Raw genomic sequence first — 18,578 nt, forward strand, 5'->3', positions numbered from 1 at the left:
TGAAGCAAAAACGAATTCAATCCGCCTTTATGGAAGAAGGAGAGCGTTAAAGATGTATTTTGATCAACGACTCAAATGAATCATTTGGACATTTAAGAGCAAATAGCAATGAAAACCGGAAATTTGCTTCGACTTGAAGGCCTTTTTTGAGGGAATTGAGAAAAATAAAATCTCGATTAGAGTCCCCTGTCTTTTAGGGGGATCGCCAGCAAACAGATTAGAAAGCACAATTTTCTACGTTTACGTGAGTTCCCCCCCCCCATAACGCACGTTCACAAAGCGCCTAAAAATACGACTCTAATGATTAATATCAGAGGACAAACATACAAATTCGAAAGTCACTGGATGTCAATAAAAATCACAACAGCACATGACTATGAAAATTTGAAGTCGCTTGTGTGGTTGAAATGCGGCCTCTCGTGCTGCAACACAAACAAAAGAAAGCACAGCGACGACAACGGAGCACTTTTCTTGTATATACGTTTTTATGTAAGTAATAAAATATTACTATAACATAAATAGAAATGTGACTTTGCAGTCTACATTTTCAGAGCAATCAACGTACAACCAATGAAGAAAGAGAGTGAATTCATCCACTTCAACAAATATATAGAAAAAAAGAAAACAGAGCTAACAAACAAAAAGGAACACATTGAAGAAATAATAAATATATATTTATAAATGATCAATAAATCAAAAATCATATTAAAATATCTTCTGGGATATTATTAGTAAGTGTACAAAACTGCCCGGAAAATAAACAAACACAAAACATATTCCAGAACAAATACAAGTTTTACATATTGGACATATTTACACATTTTCTCTAAAATCACATTTTTTTGTAAACTTTTTTTTCCATTTTTTAATAATTGTCATGTTTTTTTCTTTGGGGAGAAAAATCCCTCAACTGCCTCGTGAATAGCACTGTTCGTTTTTTTCCCTTCTTTTTTGGGGACTTCTTTATGACACAAAGACGTCAAATAAATATGATTTGAAAAAGTAGGAGAGGAAAAAAAAAAAACCTTGGCCGCGTTGCCTTCACGGGCCTGCGGCTTTGTAAGTATCGGAGAAAGTCATGTTTTGACATTGAGAGGTGCTGGGTCGGGGGGCACTGAAAGTTACCTGAGTTGCTCCAACTTCGCGCGGGGGGGCCCGAATGTGTGTGAAAGTGTTGCATTGACAACAAAAAAAGTAAGTGCTCCATGCAGAGAAAGAAAAAAAATCGAGGAAAAATCCACAATGAAAGAAAAATCCGCAGTATTTTTTAGCGTCTGCGTGTACAACGTGCGACGTGTGTGGCTCAATATTAATAACAACAATAATAATAATAATAATATTAAGGCGTGCAATCAGAACATGTTCGTCCTGATGCAGGTGGAATATTCAATAATTTCCCGCCGTTTTCCTCCCAGTTATTGACCCTGATGTGCTCCAATCACGACTGCAAATTTCCAAAGCCGCCCAAAAAACACAACAGTTTGGAAATAATAATTACAAAAAAAAAAACGAGAATTCAAATAATAATATTACTAATAATAATGAGCAAAAAAAGTTCATTCAGTGCTTACTTTTCATCTCCAGTGTTTTTGTTTTTGCAGGCGTGTGGTGCGTTCACGGTCCCCAAAAAAGGGGGAGGAGATGCTGATTCTCCTTACATCTCCTCCGTTATAATTTTGGTAAATAAATCTTTGTCTCGCTTTAAATGGAATATTTTTCACTAGATGTGTTTTTTTCCCCCTCAACATTTCTTCCCGATGCTAAGTTCAAAAAACTGCACACAACGTCCTTCCCTCCCTTCCGCCCCCCAAAGTCTCGTCGAAGAAACTTAAATAGTGTAAACTCCACGAAATCCCTTTTATTTGTCTACAAAGGAGCCTGGTGGCGGATGGCGGGTGGGGTGGGGTGGATTGGGACGGGTCACCCCCTGGGCTGTCAAGTCAGTCACTGCACGGGGCTGTGTAGCGAGCGGTGCAGCGGGGGGGTCTCCGCTTGGGAATATACGTCGTCCATGTTGGGGTGCGGGACCCCCACGGGCGTCATGCGCTTCTCCTTCTGTCTCCGGTTGCAAAACCAAACGCGCACCACCTCCTTCTCCAGCTGCAGCGTGCCGGCTAAAGTGCTGATCTCGTGCGCCGACGGCTTGGGGCACTTGAGGAAGTGGTTCTCCAGCGCCCCTTTGACGCCCACCTCGATGGAGGTCCGCTTCTTGCGCTTGCGGCCCTGCGCGGCGATCTTGTCCAGGTTGGTGGGGCTGCCCGTGTTGGAGTCGGTCTCCTCCAGCCACTTGTTCAGCAGCGGCTTGAGCTTGCACATGTTCTTGAAGCTCAGCTGCAGCGCCTCGAACCGGCAGATGGTGGTCTGCGAGAACACGTTGCCGTACAGGGTCCCCAGGGCCAGGCCAACGTCCGCCTGCGTGAAGCCCAGCTTGATCCGCCGCTGCTTGAACTGCTTGGCGAACTGCTCCAGGTCGTCGGAGCTGGGCGCGTCCTCGTCCGAGTGGTCCTGGTGGTGGCCGAACGCCTGCTGCGGGGACTCCATGTGACCGTCGTGCACCGCCGCTGCCGCGTCGTCGTGGAGAGGCTCGCGCATGCCGTGGTGCAGGGCGCCCGGCTGCGGGCTGCCCAGCATCGCGTTCAGGTTCGTGTATCCCGTCTGAGAGTAGACCAGAGCCTGGTGGCCGCCGCCGCCGCCGCCACCGCCGCCGCCACCGACCCCTCCGCCGCCGCCCGACGCGGGCGACAGTGGGGACAGGTGGTGCGCGCTGGCCGGAGCCCAGGCGCCGTGGTGGGCACCCGCCGCCGTCTGCTGGTGCACGAGGTGGGATCTGTGGTGGAAGCCGGCGGCGGCGGCCAAGTCCTCGCGGCTCGCCCCCACCACGCCGCCTTTGTGGTCCTGCTGGCCGAGGTGCGTGCCGCTGGACCAGTCGCTGTTGGACGTGGGCTGCAGCCACTGGTGGTGCGTCAGGCTCATCGGGTGTCCCGTGTTGGTGGCCGCCAGCCCTTGCAGGTACTCGTGGTGCATCATTTTCTGCACCTCCCGGTAGGTGGTCCCCTGGTGCATGCGGTCCGAGTCCGGGTGCATGAGCGGGTTGGACGGCAAGGAGTTATTCCGCGGGATGTACTGAGCTGTTGTCGCCATGGCTCCGACTCGGAGAAGTGACGGCCGCCTCAGAGCTCTGCGGGCTTTAGAGCCCAGGACGGCGTCGGCGGAGGCTCGGGGAGGTCTTGGGCCGGCGCGAGGACACGCCTCCGAGAGGCGAGCATTGGCTCCGCTCCGACGGAGGCCCGCGGGGACGCGCTCGATAGGCGGAGGAAACGAAGGGGGGATGCGCGAGACCCGCGCGCGCGCGAGGGCGGCCGCGTGCGTTACTTCACTTTAAAAGTTTTTTTTTTTTTACTACACTCATTTTAATAATAATAATACCCGTACAGGGAGCAGCCCGGATGCTTTATGTACACTACAATAACATGACATGCACCTTAGCGAGTTGATTAAAATGCCACGTTGCACATTTTTTTTGAGCAAGTGTATTATTCCATTCCTCAATAGTCTAACAAGTCTTGTTTGTGTCGCGTTTAAGAGTCGAGAATAATCCCTTCATTTGATATTTATTCTCATCAAAGCCACGTGGAAGCCTTCTTAAAACTACAATTAAATAAAACAGATAGGAAGCAGAGGGGGGACACATGCGCTCGCTCGCACGCACATTTCTCTCATATCAGTGCGTGTTGCTTCTTCTTTAAAAGTCCCCACTTTGTTATTACATTCATTTTTTCTGATTTGATACCTTTGATACCTTTTTTTATCCATCCGTCCATCCCCCCTTTTTTGCGGGGGGGGGGGGGGGGGCGATGCTGCTGCTGTTCCTAATATTCTGACCGTTATAGATCACTCAAGGCCTTCATTTGTAATATCTGGCTCGTGTTTTTTTTTGGATTAAGTCATCTCAACAGCTGCTGTACTTCAACATGAACGCAAAAATGAAAGCATGCTATTCTCTGATGTTGCTTTCTATACATTTAATATTTTAGGATTGTTGTGTGTTTTTGCATCCTGCGTCGACGCACCTACACACACACAGCCATCTTTCCCACAATGCGCACACACCCAACACACACACGCCTGCCCATGCATGCACATGCACACACACACACCTCTCCTCTCCTTCCCCTGCTTGATCTGATTATTTTTCCCTTCACGTTTTGTCCCAATAGCAAATTACCAATTCTATGAATTGCAAAGCAGCCTCTGAGACGCTGAGGGGGTACACACACACACACACACACACACACACACACACACACACACACACACACACACACACACACACACACACACACACACACACACACATAGAGAGTGAGCGACACACACACATACACAGAGAGAGCGAGTGAGTGAGAGAGCGAGTGAGGGGCTGGAGGTGGTGGTGGTGGGGGGGTGCAAAGATTGAAAGGGATCTTTTGCAAACACAATCACGTTCTTAAATGGAAATGCGAGGCTTTAAACAAATCTTACATCTCTGGCGTTGCATTCGCCTTAAAAGTGGGCAATGGGCCGCACGCACGTTCCCCTCCTTGCGCCGCTCCACCTTCCGGATGCCTCAGTGCTGCCATTTTCACCCTTTTTTTCTTCTTCATCAACCTTCTCTTGTTGTCGATTTGTTTACAGCAGTGTTGCGGTGTATGCTTTTTCTTTTGGGGACGTTGACAGGTAAGGCTGAGTGTGGTGTGTTGGGAAAGAAGGGGGAGTGGGGGGGGATACGGTCACAGGTGTTGGTTGTCATGGTCTTGCGAAAGGCGTGGTTTATGGCCACCCCGTATTTCCTGACCGCACGCTTGAGGGTCAATTGATGACATTTGCATGCACGGGACACTTCAATATGCAAACTTCAAAACAACAAGGATGAGTTTGAATTTTGTTTTGTGGGGGAGCGCTTATCTCGTCATCATTTGGCGAAAAGCGTGATTTATGGCCACGTCTTTCTGGTGAAAAGAGTGATTTATGACAATCTATTATTGGGTGAGAGCTATTTTTTTTCGCATTTGCAAAATGAATTGAAAAGTTACGTTTGCACTAATGTCAGATATTCTTATGGCTTTGACTCATTTTTTAATTGAAGTCTTTTCGTGACTGTGTTTTGGTTTCTTGTGTTAGGTAAAACGAATGAAAAATGAGGTACCAGGATCAAACTATTTCTACAAATTCTTGTTTTTACAGACTTCTATGCTGGAGTACAACGTGACACTCTTGCATGCCATTTGCATGATGAGTTTATGATCTGGTAAAAGGTGTGGGATTTATGACCATCTTCTCATTTTGCCATTTGCATGGACTTAAAGTGCAGTGCATGTTTTTCTACTGTTAAACTAAATGGATTGTATACACATAAGAGAAAACAAATATCCATCTATCCAGTCTTTAAAAACTTCTTCCACAGTCCATTGTCATTTTTACTGTTTGCATTTTTACAATAAACGCTATACTTTACTTTTTAAACTCCGCTTTGACTCATTCGGCAGGTTTAACAGGTTAGAAATGTTTTTTTTTCAAAACCACAACGACTCACATCAGGTCTCGCCACAGTCTCTAATATTAGACATTTTATTTTGGTTTTAACTCTTGTTTTACTTTGTAAGTTTCACAGCTTTTTAGAACTATTTAAATTTTTTTGGTGCATATGTGTTTTTTCCGGGGGGCTCATTTGTCACCCCCCCGTCTATAAAAAGCACACCGCACAGTCACTCGTGTGTGGAAGGAAAAGCCACATCCAGATGCTCAGCAGAGGGGGGGGGGGGGGTGGGGGGGGGGAGGAGATGGGGGTGTTTTTGTGGAGGAATGGTGGCCCCTAAACCGCCCCCCCCCCCTCCCTCCCGGTGCATTTTTGCCGTGGCCAAGCACGTCTCCATGGTGCGCGCCGTGAAAGGGAGCTCACACAAGTGAATGACGGCGCAGATGAGGATGAATCTGGGAGATGATGAGCAGGAGAAGTAGAAGGGGGGTGGGATAGGGGGGGGGGGGTGACTAGTCGACCCCCCCCCTCCCCACGACAACATGAAGCTCTTCTTTGTTGGGCCAAATTCTCCATAGTGTCAATTTATAGTTTCTTGCATGACATGACTTGACATCAGGTCACCATGCAGGATGTGAGCAAAGAGGGGAAGGCAAGCAGGCAGTGTCCTCCACCCTCAAAGATGATTTCTTTTCCAGTCGCATGGCTGAAATTTCCATCTTGAGTTGTGAGCAAAAACTCCTTATGGTGGCAGCAAGCAGAAAATAGAATTATTTAACCTAGAACTTACAAAAGTCAGTTGGATTAATGCTCATGCAAACTTCCATCAGTGTGATCACCAATGATGAAGCATCGCATGTAGACAGGCAATGTGAGTCACAGTTTCCTCCGTGAAAATGACTCACTGTTGAGTGAAATAATAACCGAATTTGGGTCAAAAAGGGACCTGCTCCCTACCTGGGTCAATTTGACCCACCTTTCTGGGTCATTTTGTACAAAGCAACTGATTTGGGTTTTTTTTTCAACAAAACTTTGGTTATTTATGTCCCACCTGTCTTTAGAATGATTACAGCCACTTTCTGAGTCGCTTAGTAGCGAAACTCTTCTTCATTTATTATGAGTGTTCTATATGCTGCCCTCTGGAGGACAAGGCACACACACCAGAAGAAGAGCAAGCTCAATGGGTTTCATTTTTTAGATTCTATTTAGTTCATACTATTTTTGTTTTTAATCACTACACTGGTGTGTTTTTGTTTTTAATCAATTCAATAATTAATTTTGTTTTATTTTTCAATGAATTAAACTTAAGTCAAGGCTGTAATAACTCCTAGCAGCAACTAGAACATTAAAAATAGCTTTCCACAGGTAAGTTTAAAGTATCACTTTTGTTGAAAGAATCTCATAAGATATTTAAAGTGAATTGCTCACCCCCTCCCAAATCACTTTCCTTTCTGTGTTTACATTTTTGAAATCCTCCAATAGATAATTGTGTGTGTGTGCTTGTTCTTTGATAGACATCCATAATAGGCCCCCAAATATGCAAAAAAAAGTCCATTTTTCTGAAGACCAAATATGCGCTTTTCAGGTAACTTTTCTCGCTTGTTTCTTTTTTTTTTTTTTTTGACTAATGAACTCCGGCTACTCTGCCAGCATTCCCTGGAGGGCTGAAGAAGGGGGAGTGTTGTGGGTGCTGCCGGGCTGTGTGTACTTCCGTCGCGGTGGGTATGTATGCAAGGTGTGAGTTTCTTCCTCTAACTCTCCACTAATTAGACGGGGTCTGAACATACCACCATGAATATTCATGCCAGGCACCGGCGCGCAATTAGTCGTCAGAGTTCCCAACTTGAAGCTCCAAACAAGGAGGCTGCCGGCTTGCAATTGAACGGGCACCCGCGATGATTAACATGCCCCCCTCCCCTCCATCAACCAACTCTTAGAGCCCCCCCATTCCTCGACTTCCACTCTGAATGCTAATGTCTGCGACTCCCCTACTCAAAATTGCCACCTACCCAAATCCACCAGAAACCAGTATGTTGGAAATAGCCACCTTTGTCACCTCCCCCTATATTACAAATACTGTTGCTGACCAAAATAGCAGCACATACAAGAAGCTCAAAAGCGCATGAAGCCTGTCCGCATGGTGTAAATAACTCCCTCCTGTCCAACATCCACACGTGAAGAAACGCGTTAAATGCCCAGCCCATGAAAGTGCCATTGCTAATCAAAACAGCAGCACCCAACAACCTACAGTGGAGGTGAAAAGTCTACACACCCCGGTTCAAACGCTAGGTTAAAATCAATTGTTTCTAAACCTTTATATAAGTCAAATGAAATTAAAAAAAATTCGATAAACAACAAAACAAACTACGATAATGTGGTTGCACAAGTGTGCACACCCTCCTAACTTTTCAAAATGTTTATCTTTTTATTATTCATCCAAAATCCTACGAAAGTCACCAAATTCCTCCAAAGCATCTTTCCACACTCTCTAAATCCAGCAACTTTGTCCCATCAGAGTACACCACACCGGCGCCTCCCCGAAGCCTTCCTGGTCCACCTGTGACGCCACGAAGCCTGCATGTCCATCCTCTCTGTGCCGAGGAGGCTCAATCTTCTACTTTCAATTCAAGGTGATTCTTATCCCCGACCCCCTCCTGGCCCAACGTACTCGTCTCTTGCTTCCATAAAGACATGTTTATGTATGTGTGCGTGCGTGTCTGTATGTGTGTGTGTGTGTGTGTGTGTGTGTGTGTGTGTGTGTGTGTGTGTGTGTGTGTGTGTGTGTGTGTGTGTGTGTGTGTGTGGAGAGGAACATGCAGAGGTTTTTTTTTTTTTAAGGGTCGGGTGAAGATAAGCAGAGGAATTTCAGGCCGGTGAATATGGATTGGGTCTCTACTTATAGAGAAGAGCACTGATAGAGAGGTAAATAGCTCTTGGCCAAAGAACTGGAAAGACATGTCTGCGTGCGTGCGTGCGTGGATGTCAAACACTGAGACCAAACTTAACATCCATCTTTTTTTCTTATTTCTTCGCCGGCTTTATTTACTTACTAAATCAAGTTAGTTTGCGAATAGAGTTAAAATCAAGTGCCTAGATAGGCAGTCAATAGGACAACAAAAAATTGGATGTTCAATTTTGTTTTAAATAAAAAAATAAATAAAAATAAATAAATGAATAAATAATTAAAAAAAACAACTAAATATTGGGACTGTCACTACTATCAGAACTCAGGTTTGGTGCTGGTTGTTGAGTGTAGTCTCTCATGTAGACATTGGCCTTTAGCCAGGACAATATTTTTCTTGTCATCTTCATTCAACATTCGACATGTCTGTCGTTGTCGCTGACGAGCTGATCCAGCGCCAAGTGGAGAACCCCAACAGCGAGTGGACACCCATCACGTATGGTGCGTGCCGCCACTGCGCCCGTGGCTCCATGGCAAATACACAGCTTGCCATTTTCTATGTTTTGGGTTGAAAACTTTTCCCAAGTTAGCCGAGCCATGTGTGCCCAGGTGAGCGGCCCCTTTGCGGCGGTCTGCTGCTGGCTTTTATCCCACTTGATTGCTCTCTTGGCCCGCCACACAACATAACACACACACACACACACACACACACACACACACACACACACACACACACACACACACACACACACACACACACACACACACACACACACACACACACACGCACGCTGGAGAGGACTTCCACACTAAGGCCCCTGCCGCAAAGTTATTAATGAGCTGTTTAATTTTAATTAGATAGTAATTCATGTTAATGCCTGCTTAATGTAGCCAAATAATTCTCTCGGTCACTCGGGGTCTTTATGCTTCGTTTAGCGGCCCCCGCAGTTAGCTTTTGTTTTTTAGATTTTTTTTTTCTTCGTTTTGTTAATATCATCCCCCTCTAAACCTGTGTGATGAAACTGTTACGGCGGGAAACATACGTGTTTTGTGTGCTATGTTATGAGCGCTTTTTCTTATTGCTGACCGTTCGGGCTATAAATTCTCAAAATAAAAGGTCAAACTCGGGACTGAATGCTAATGAGGAGGTGAAAGCAGTCAGGTTTGAAGTACGGGCAACAAGGCTGAGGTTACGACCTTTTGTCCAAGTGCCCCCCCCACACACACCTGACCTCACCATGCAGCTCACCTTGGGGTCGGACCTCCGCGTTGGTGTGTGTGTGCGCAGGTCATCCGTGCGGTGGCTCCAGACGGGCTTCTCGTGGAGGACTGACCAGTCTGAGTGCTTCCTGAGCCCAAGCAGGCGGCGAGATCCTGTCCAGGTCAAAAAGTGGAGAGGAACACATTAGCGCCAGTGACAGGTATGATAAATTCATTTATGCTCTTTTGTTTTGTAGTTGTTGAATAAGAATCTGTAAAGTCTCAAATTTGCACTACTTGGCAGCAACACGCAGAGGACCTCAAACAAATTCAGACCCAAATTGTTGGCTGCCTTGACGGGCTGCTGGGGATACAAAACGGCACATGGGAAAAAAGATTGACGACTTTACTGAAACAAATAGACAAAAAGTGACTGTCCGTTAAAATTTTGCGCTGCCTAAATGGGCTGCGGTTAAATCCAAAGCGGTTTTTTTTATTTTGTGTTTTTTTTTGTTACCCCAATCAAGTCGATTTCCGATGTCGCTAGTAAAGATGCCGAAAACATTCAAACGATATTTTTGAGCACGCTAGTCAGATTAGCCACTTGGCTACGAACTGCAGCAATCTCACCAGACGAGATTTATTGTGCGCCAGCTCCGCCTTCTTTGTCCCCGCCCGCCCGCCCGGCACCCCACTATTGCTTTACCCTGCTGTTTTAGCGGGCCGGCTCCTCTTGCCCCCCCCTCTCCCCTTTGCTCCCCCCTCCCTCTCTCCCTCCCTCTGCCCTTCCTTCAGCTCACAGCAGGTGCCCGTCCTCGGCTAACATTTGTTATCTCTAATCCTGCAGGTTGGCCGCACAAAAAGAGCGTAGTAAACTGTCTCTCAGACCTAATCCCACCACTTTTTTTTTTTTTTTTTATGGTGCCCCCCCGACCGGCCCTCCCGCCACTATCTGTCTTTTTGGGGGGGCTGCTTGGGGTGGAGAGGCACTTCACTTGTGATTGCCACTTTTTTTTTTTTAATCTTTTTTTTTTTTTGAGTGGGGGCGTCCGTCTTTTCCTTGTTCTTTCCACCTCACATTTTGCCCCTCCTCGGCCTTCTCTCTGTATCATTTACAGTCATTTTCTGGCAATTAAAACGGGAGCGCCCGCCGCTGGAGGATTTTTGCCCGCAGTGCCAACGCGCGCCTGGCGCTGATGAATAATTCGCCCGCTAAAAAAAAAAAAAAACGGAGAGCTCGCCTTTCTTTCATGTGATCCCTTTGTTGATTTACCATTAAAAGGCGCAATGTGTGAGGGAGGGGAGAGGAGGGGGTGAGTATTTGGGGGGGGCAAAAAGCACAAAATGAGGATGGGGCAGATAAAGTGCACGCACACACACACACACACTCGCTTCAGGGTCAAAAATATTTCAGTCTGTTGTCACTTTATACATTTTTTCCTCTACTTTGGATTCTTGCCGTGCATTTAATTTCTTTTATCAATCGTCATCATTTTACGATGGCCTTGATGTGTAGTTGCAATTCGTCTGTTGTTCTGGTGATATTTGCTAAACGATAGAAGACTCTAGACACAGGAGCTGCTTGATTTTTGGCAATTTTTGTCTTATCGAGAAAAAATTGAAAAGACATTTCTATTATTATTATCTTTTATTCTATTATTATTATTATCTTTCGTCAAGCCTTGATTGTCCAAAAAGAGTTATTTGTCTGTTTGTGCTTTGTGATTGACAGGCGACCGTCACTCCAGTGTGCATCCGGCCCGAATTCCTCACCGAGCCGTCCGGAAAGTTGTGCGTGGCGGGCTCTGACTCACAGGCCTCTTCCAGGCATTGCACTGACGCGACTTTTGCCCCCGCCAACTTTCGTGAGCGTGATGACAATTATACTGACACACACACACACGAGCAAACAAACACACATTTGTGAGTAAACAGTAGTTTGTCACACTGGCACAAACACACACAGTCAGGCACCGAGGAGATAATGGTGGCCGGAGGGCTCGCTCTTCAACGTAGCCTCGCCCTCCCCCCCACCCTCGGCCAATGTCTCTGAGGCAGAAAGTGCGCTGGAGTCCTCGCTGTCTGTTACATTTGATCACCGTCACCCAGCTGAGACGGACAGTGAACGGCTCAGCTGACGGCTAACAGACGCACACCCACCAACACACACATGCACGCACACCCACACTCAGCTACTGTGCCAGAGGATATTACACACGGCGTCTGACACCTCTAAATAAGTGTTTACTCTGTGTAGGTCAGAGTGTGTTTGCCTTCACATCTTAGGCATAACGGCATGTGTGTGAGTGTGTGTGTGTGCGCACAGCCGTATGAAATCCATCCAAAATCCTCCTCTTCCATCCCTCTCCCGTCTCCCTCATTAATTTGTGAGTAAAGATGGCCCTCACTTTAAATCCATGTCGTCACTGTTTGTTGATGTATGCAGATTTCCCCCCCCTCCCAATGTTATGAAGAGTAATAAAAAATATTTTGAATGAGCTTCAGTCTGATTGGACTTATTTCTCTGTTGTGTGAGTCATGTAAATTTAAAAAAAAAAGAAAATTAATTTTATAATTTTTTTAATACATTGCAGGATATTGTCAAACCAAATGGAATTGTCGATAATTAAATGCGTAAGCAGTGTAAATTGAAAAATAGAGGGGAAAAAAAACATCATTCAGAAGAGTGTACATGCGTGTTTTTCGTGGCCAACACGCATGTTAAACGTCGGGGCGTGTGCTTGTCTCTCAGTGGCATCTGCGAGGAGCTTTTTAATAAGCCCGGGCGGGAAAAAAAAAAAAAGAGGGGGTACAGTAAATCCTCAAATCTGAGCACGTCCATCTCGGGGACCCGAGGGTGCCGCGCTATGATTGACAGGCCCCCTTTCACCGACGCAGTAGGACGGACGGGGGTGACGGGGGGACGGATTAGGACCGTCTCGCCCTAAAGGGCCATTGTGGCTGCACGGCTCTCAGCTGCTTTGCTGTGTTAGGGAGGGGCCTCCAGTCCGTCTGTCTGTCTGTCTGTCTGTCTGTCTTTTCCTAGTTCCGATCAAATTGGACTCATTTCGATCCATTTTATTGATGGATCACTTTAAAAAGCAAGTGGAGATACTTGAGGAGGGGTGCTGGCTGGCTGACTCCAAAGTCAAGTGCCACTATGTGATGAAAGCTCACAACTAGAAATGCATACGTTATGGGACACGGCTAACGTTGGTCAAGTGAAAATGATCAAAATAGAATCACTACCAAACCTAGCACATGAATTTAAGAGCAATTTGTTCCGTGAACACGCAAGTCGCATCTCAAATCATCTTTCTCCATTGAAATGAATAGAAATGCCATTCATTGGTTCCAGCTTCCCCCGTAAAACATTGTCAAGGCAACATTGTGTGTCTGAATGTAAACATTCATTTTTTAATATATGTATGCATTGAAATGTAAATTTTACCGAGTGATCCATGTTTCTTGGAAGCAATTTACCGCAGCTGAAATGATCGAGAACAAGACTCAGATCGTCATTCCATGTGAAGTTTGTTTACTGTAGTGGTGCAATCAGCGTTTTTGTGTCGTCAGGGTGAAAAGGCAAATTGGTGTTAATTTCAGTGTCTGGTTGCTAGGCGACTCTTACGAGGGCGTCTCCTCCTCCCTGAGGTACACGCCGCTCGTATGACCTTTCCACTCTTTTCCGCTTGCCCCGCCCCGGAACTCGGCATCCGCTTCCAAAAGGGGCCTCTGGGGGGGGGGCGCCCACCTTGGAGGCCTTTGGGCTTGGGAGACCCCTGGCTGGCACCCAGCGTTGCCAGAGGAGAAGCCTTGCCAGAGGGCTCGGCGGCCTCCCGCCGAGAACGCTAGCGGGCAATTACACGTCATTTAATGAGGACTGTAAAATCAAGCAAAGTGGAGCTCCGAGCGGCTCGTGTTTGAAAAGTCCCAAAAGCGTCGAGCCATCAGCGACACGACTTTATCCACGAGGTTAACCCCGCCCGACGAGTCCTTGGAGGAAGGCGCCTTGGCCTTGGCGTGTCACTCTTGCCTCGTCTGCATCTCGGCGTGATGAAAGCAACGCTCTGATGGCTTCGACAACAAAGAGTACGGCCGCCGCCGCCGCTGTTTGGACCATCCTCTCCTCTCCTTTCTTCTCTGCTCCTCCAGCAGCCCCCTCCCTCTGATCTCACATCCTCTCTCTCTCTCTCTCTCTTTCCTTTTTTTCCCAACCGCTCTATCTCTGTCCGCCGGATGCCAGTCGCCGCTTTCGGGGGTCTCCTCGGCGCTTCGTTAAGGGCCCCGGCGATACAATCAGAGGACGGAATTAAAAATCAGAAAGTGTCCTTGTCGGAGGGAGAGACGCCCTGCCCCGCCCCGTACGGCGCGCTTTGATGTCGCCCGAGAAATTTGAAATTCATATGTTGTCACACTTGATTTTATATTTTTTATATTTTCTCTCTCTCTCTCTCTCTCTGTCTCTCTCTCTCGCGCTCTCTCCATCATGCACTATTCAGTTGTAAAGGGTAAAACGCATTGTACAAGTGTTTCTCAAAGCCCTTTCTTCTCTTTCATTTTTCATGTTTTGACTTTGCGGCACGGGCGGGAAAGCTATAATAAATCATTGAATTTCCTTTTGATTGCACTGTAGGTACTGTACGGGGCAGGGCGGGGCGGGGGCACTGCGTGGGATCGAGGCGGCGGTGCTAACGCGGAGGCCACTTTGATGCCGTCTCACGACAAGATATTTGAGGGCGTGATATTCGCGTGCAAAAGACTTGCAGTGATAAATAACAGCCCAATAAAAGGAAAAATCAAAAACAAATATATAGAATGTATGTTAACATTACGGCATCTGAGAGCCACAAATTTGATTGATAGGACCATTTTTGCACGTTCTCAACACTAATATTGCGTCTTTTAAGTGATGAAAGTACAGTGATAGGCAGCCAAAACATTCTCAGGAAAAATGCTGACAAAGCACAATTAAGCTTTCTCCACAGAAAAATATGGTTGGCTCCCAAAAAACTAAATATATATATAAATAAGTATGCAAATCTGCAGGTGCAGAAGCATTTTGAAACCAAAATACACTGGTAGAATGAAATACAGTTGATATAAAAAGTCTACACACCCCAGTTCAAATGTGTTTTTTTGGGGGGGGGTAAAAAAATGAGAGCAAGAACAATCATTTCAAAACTTTTTTTCCCACCATGAATATGAACTATAACTTATACAAGGCAATTAAAAAGAAATCTTTTCAAGTCAAATAAAACAAGTGAAAGAACGAGTCAGTCGTAACATTTCTTCGAAACGGGAACGATCTTTCCTTCCAGGAAGTCCAACACTTAATTTCACAACGATTATCTGATCTCTCACCGCGTGAGCTGGAAGACATCCTCCATTCATTTCCATGATGATCACCATCAATAAAAGAAATCTTTGGATATGACACCTTTTCCATCTCGCGCTTCCCTTCAACAAAATGAGGCTGACGGCCCCTCCCAGGACACTTACAAATGGGCACCAAGGTGGCTCCGGGTGGGGGTGGGGGTTCCTCATTTATCACTCCCACTGAGCCCCCCCCCCCGCTCTCATCTTCAACCTAAAAGACTCCCCAAGGTGACGTGGAAGCGCGAGCGCCACCTGCCCCCTCGGAAAATATGACAACGCCGTTATCTGTCCCAAGAAAGTCATCTTTTTTTGTCTGGCCAACGACGTATCTCTCATTTGTGTCTTCTCCGTTCCTCTCACTATTTTCCTTCTCAATTTCTCCGCCCCCCCCCCCCCTCTCTAAGCTTGTGACGAATGGGTTTTAATAAACGCTGACAGAGCAATGAAATTAAAGGAGTGCATAGCTCGACGCCCGACACTGACATATTTAAAAGAGGGCCTTAATTCGGTCGGGCCTTACATCTCTCGGGCTGTTATTGGACTCATTATTACTGCCTGACATTGTTGTTTGCTCTGGTATAAAAATCATGAAAATCATAAAAGACGCAAGCAGTAACGAATGAGGAGCCTCGCAACCCCGTGACCGGCGGCTACGCACAATTTGGGACCTTTGCGCAATGCGGGCTTTGCATCACTCTTTCATCATAATACATTTTTGCCATTTATGATGAACAAATATATCAAATGAAAAAAAAAGTTTTTAGTATACTATATTTAGTAAATATAATATACTATATCGAAATATAATTTCAAAAACACACCTAAAAAAATAGAAAGTTTTCATAATTGAAAAAAATGTTTTTTCAATATACTATATTTAAATATAAATTCAAAAACACCTAAAAAATATAAAGTTTCAGATAAAAAAAATAAAAAAAAAGTACCCCACCACAGAATAATGACAAAAATGGCGCAACTTCTAGTGGGCGTTCCAACTTGTATTTTCCGTCCCTAAAAACCAGACTTGGACCAGACAAGACGAACGTTTATCCGCCAACTTTATGCCAACACTGACCACCCCCTTTGCCCCCCTTCCGAGTAAACAGTTTATTCCATTGACCCTATTAGCAGATCGGCCCCGCCCCCCCGTACCATCTCATTACGGGGGCAGCTCATAAAGAAAGGGAGGGGGGGGGGGGGGTTGGGGTTGGGATACGGCGAGGAAAGAAGGTGGCGGACGCGTCTTTTTTTCCGAGAGAACTCTTCCATAAGGAATAACTGACACGGGGGACTTAGCCACGCCTCGGGAGCTGCCACTCGGTGTCGGGGTGCATTGTTTGCTCGGATTACAGGCCGAGCAGGGGAACCTAATCCCCTAATTTTTAATCTCTGCTGATTCCACGGCGATGCAGAGGAGACTTGGGGGTGACGTCTGCGGGGGTGGGGAGGCCTGAGCCTGGTAACAAAGGGCATATGATTTTTGAGGGTGTGGTATCTGCTAGTTTAATTGCTAACACGGAATCAAAACATCTAGTCGCCGACCAACCAACTGTGTGGCTCCGGCTTGAGCTTGTTTGAACGACAGAAGCTGGAAAGGAGAATTGGAAAGGCGGATGTGAAGAAAAAAAAAAAAAAGTTCAACCCGCAACCAAAGCACCCTCAGCTGTGACGAGATGGAAAAAGGCAAGCTGGGAATAAGTGCGAGCATTGACAAAGTCACCATGGGCGACTTCCAGAGTGACTGCCAGCCAGCCAGCCAGCCAGCCAGCAAGCCAGCCAGCGCCGGACCCCTTGGAACCTGGCCAAGACCGGGGGGCCCTTTTGTGCACATTCCAATCAGCCGCGGATATTTATACTCGGAGGCCTAATTGAAAGGTTGACTTGTGAAGCATCTGTGCACACACGCCCGCCGCCGCCGCCGCCCCCTCTGCTCCGTCTAGTGTTGACCCGGCGGAGGAAGGAGCCAGACGTGGCGCGTGCATGTCCCCGAGGGGAACCCGGATGCAAAGTGCCTGGCCTCTGCCAAAAGGTGGAATTGGGGATTTGTTTCCATTTCCTCGAATTTGACGCCCCGAGACGCAGAGACGTCATCGTCGTAATAATAAAATGCGACCTTGATTTTTAATTCACTGTCACACCACGTTCTCAAGTCAGATCTCCCAAATCAACATTTCCCATTCATTTCAATGGAAAGGCCACTAATCCGTTCCCACCATGACATTTTTAAGAAAACTGTATAGGATTGTACCATATTAAATAAAAACACATCAGCTATTAATAAGCCCATATTAACGGCTTTAAAATCTCTTCCGATAAAATGCTCGCCACGTTTTGTAAACATACTAATACACAAGAGATAACATCCATCACCACCAGGGGGCAATATAATACATTCAGCCTTAACGGTGAATCCAACTATTTTAATGGAGAAGAATGACGTGAATAGAAGAAATCTTTTCTCTGCAGCATAACACGTGATTGCTCTTTAGCGTTTTAAACACTAGGAGAAGCACGCCACGAGTCAAAATGGAAGCCAAAATGTAGGTGGACTCCCGGGAGATGCACACAAATGAGCGCAATGCGAGAATGTGCTCCCGGGATGAGCAAAGTGAAGGCGCTGATTAATGCACAATTAGTCTTGTGTTGTGTCACTTGTAACAGGACGGGCCCACAGAGTTTGTTCAAGCGCTCGGCGCCGTTCCAGCTGGCCCTTCGCTCATCTCGGGGACGTGCGAGCGAGCTTCCCTTGCGTGCCAGCTGGCAGCCCAATACACTCCCGCCGACGCTCACTTCATGACAGGCATCGCCCAAAAAAAAAAAAACTTGAGAAAAACCTGGTGGTCCTTCAATGCTCCTTTTCACCAGCGCCAAAAAGAAAAACACCTTTTCATATGTTCCCCGCCAAGGACGCTCGGGGCAAGTTGGAGAAGTTGATTTCAAATGCTGCCTGAAAACATTTTGACTTCCTCCCGCATTAACGACAACACAGCCCGTGTCCTTCCTATCGACTCCTTCTTTCCGGATTTTCCACCCAAAATGTTTTCGAAATATCGGGCAAGCTAATATTCCAGAAGAGTGTTGCCACTGCCAAAACCTTAAAGGGGAAGTCAAGTCAACAACGTCCCGGTCCCGCTACAACTAGCACTTCCACATTTGATTGAACTAAACGACAAAAAAAAATAAAAATTGAAACCTTAAAGGGGAAGTCATGTCAACAATGTACCGGTACGGCTATAGCTAGTACTTCCACATTTGATTGAACTAAATGACAAAAATAAATTGAACAATAATGTCAGACTTCTGCACTATAGCCCCAACTATTGTCAAGGAGGCCTTACTGATTGTGTGATATTCCTCCTTTTTATAAAATGTCTCCTCGTGGTGTAGCATCAAAATATCTTCTCCAATGATTGTTTTATTTGAAGCGCCCACTCTGTCAAATGAAGCCTGATTGCAAGACAGCCCTTCCTTCCCAAATTGGATCAAAGGGCATATTTGAATATGGGCTGTCTCTGCTCTGCCCCTTTTCCCGTTCTCAGGTGGGCGAGCGGCTGGCTGCTTACTCAGCACAAGAAAGAAAAT

General features: G+C 46.3%; 1 protein-coding gene and 1 long non-coding RNA gene across 4 annotated transcripts; one reads left to right on the top strand and one right to left on the bottom strand.

The window, feature by feature from the left end:
• Window positions 1–1,853: 1,853 nt before the first annotated feature.
• Window positions 1,854–3,213, bottom strand: pou3f1 (POU class 3 homeobox 1). The gene has a single exon (XM_037274006.1). It carries the CDS (start codon window positions 3,139–3,141, stop codon window positions 1,945–1,947), a length of 1,197 nt encoding a protein of 398 aa, XP_037129901.1. The 5' UTR covers window positions 3,142–3,213; the 3' UTR covers window positions 1,854–1,944.
• Window positions 3,214–4,762: 1,549 nt separating this feature from the next.
• Window positions 4,763–12,108, top strand: LOC119135969. 3 transcript variants are annotated; one of them, XR_005100649.1, is made up of 6 exons: window positions 4,763–5,025; window positions 7,166–7,233; window positions 8,031–8,145; window positions 8,354–8,437; window positions 9,706–9,838; window positions 11,350–12,108. It is a non-coding gene; the product is annotated as an uncharacterized LOC119135969 (long non-coding RNA). The 3 variants fall into 3 exon arrangements; XR_005100650.1 differs by lacking the exon at window positions 4,763–5,025 and having other exon boundaries at window positions 5,251–7,250; XR_005100648.1 differs by lacking the exon at window positions 4,763–5,025 and having other exon boundaries at window positions 5,251–7,233.
• The last annotated feature ends 6,470 nt before the right edge of the window (window positions 12,109–18,578 follow it).

This window comes from Syngnathus acus, chromosome 16 (genome assembly GCF_901709675.1).
Source record: "Syngnathus acus chromosome 16, fSynAcu1.2, whole genome shotgun sequence".
Classification (NCBI taxonomy): domain Eukaryota; kingdom Metazoa; phylum Chordata; class Actinopteri; order Syngnathiformes; family Syngnathidae; genus Syngnathus; species Syngnathus acus.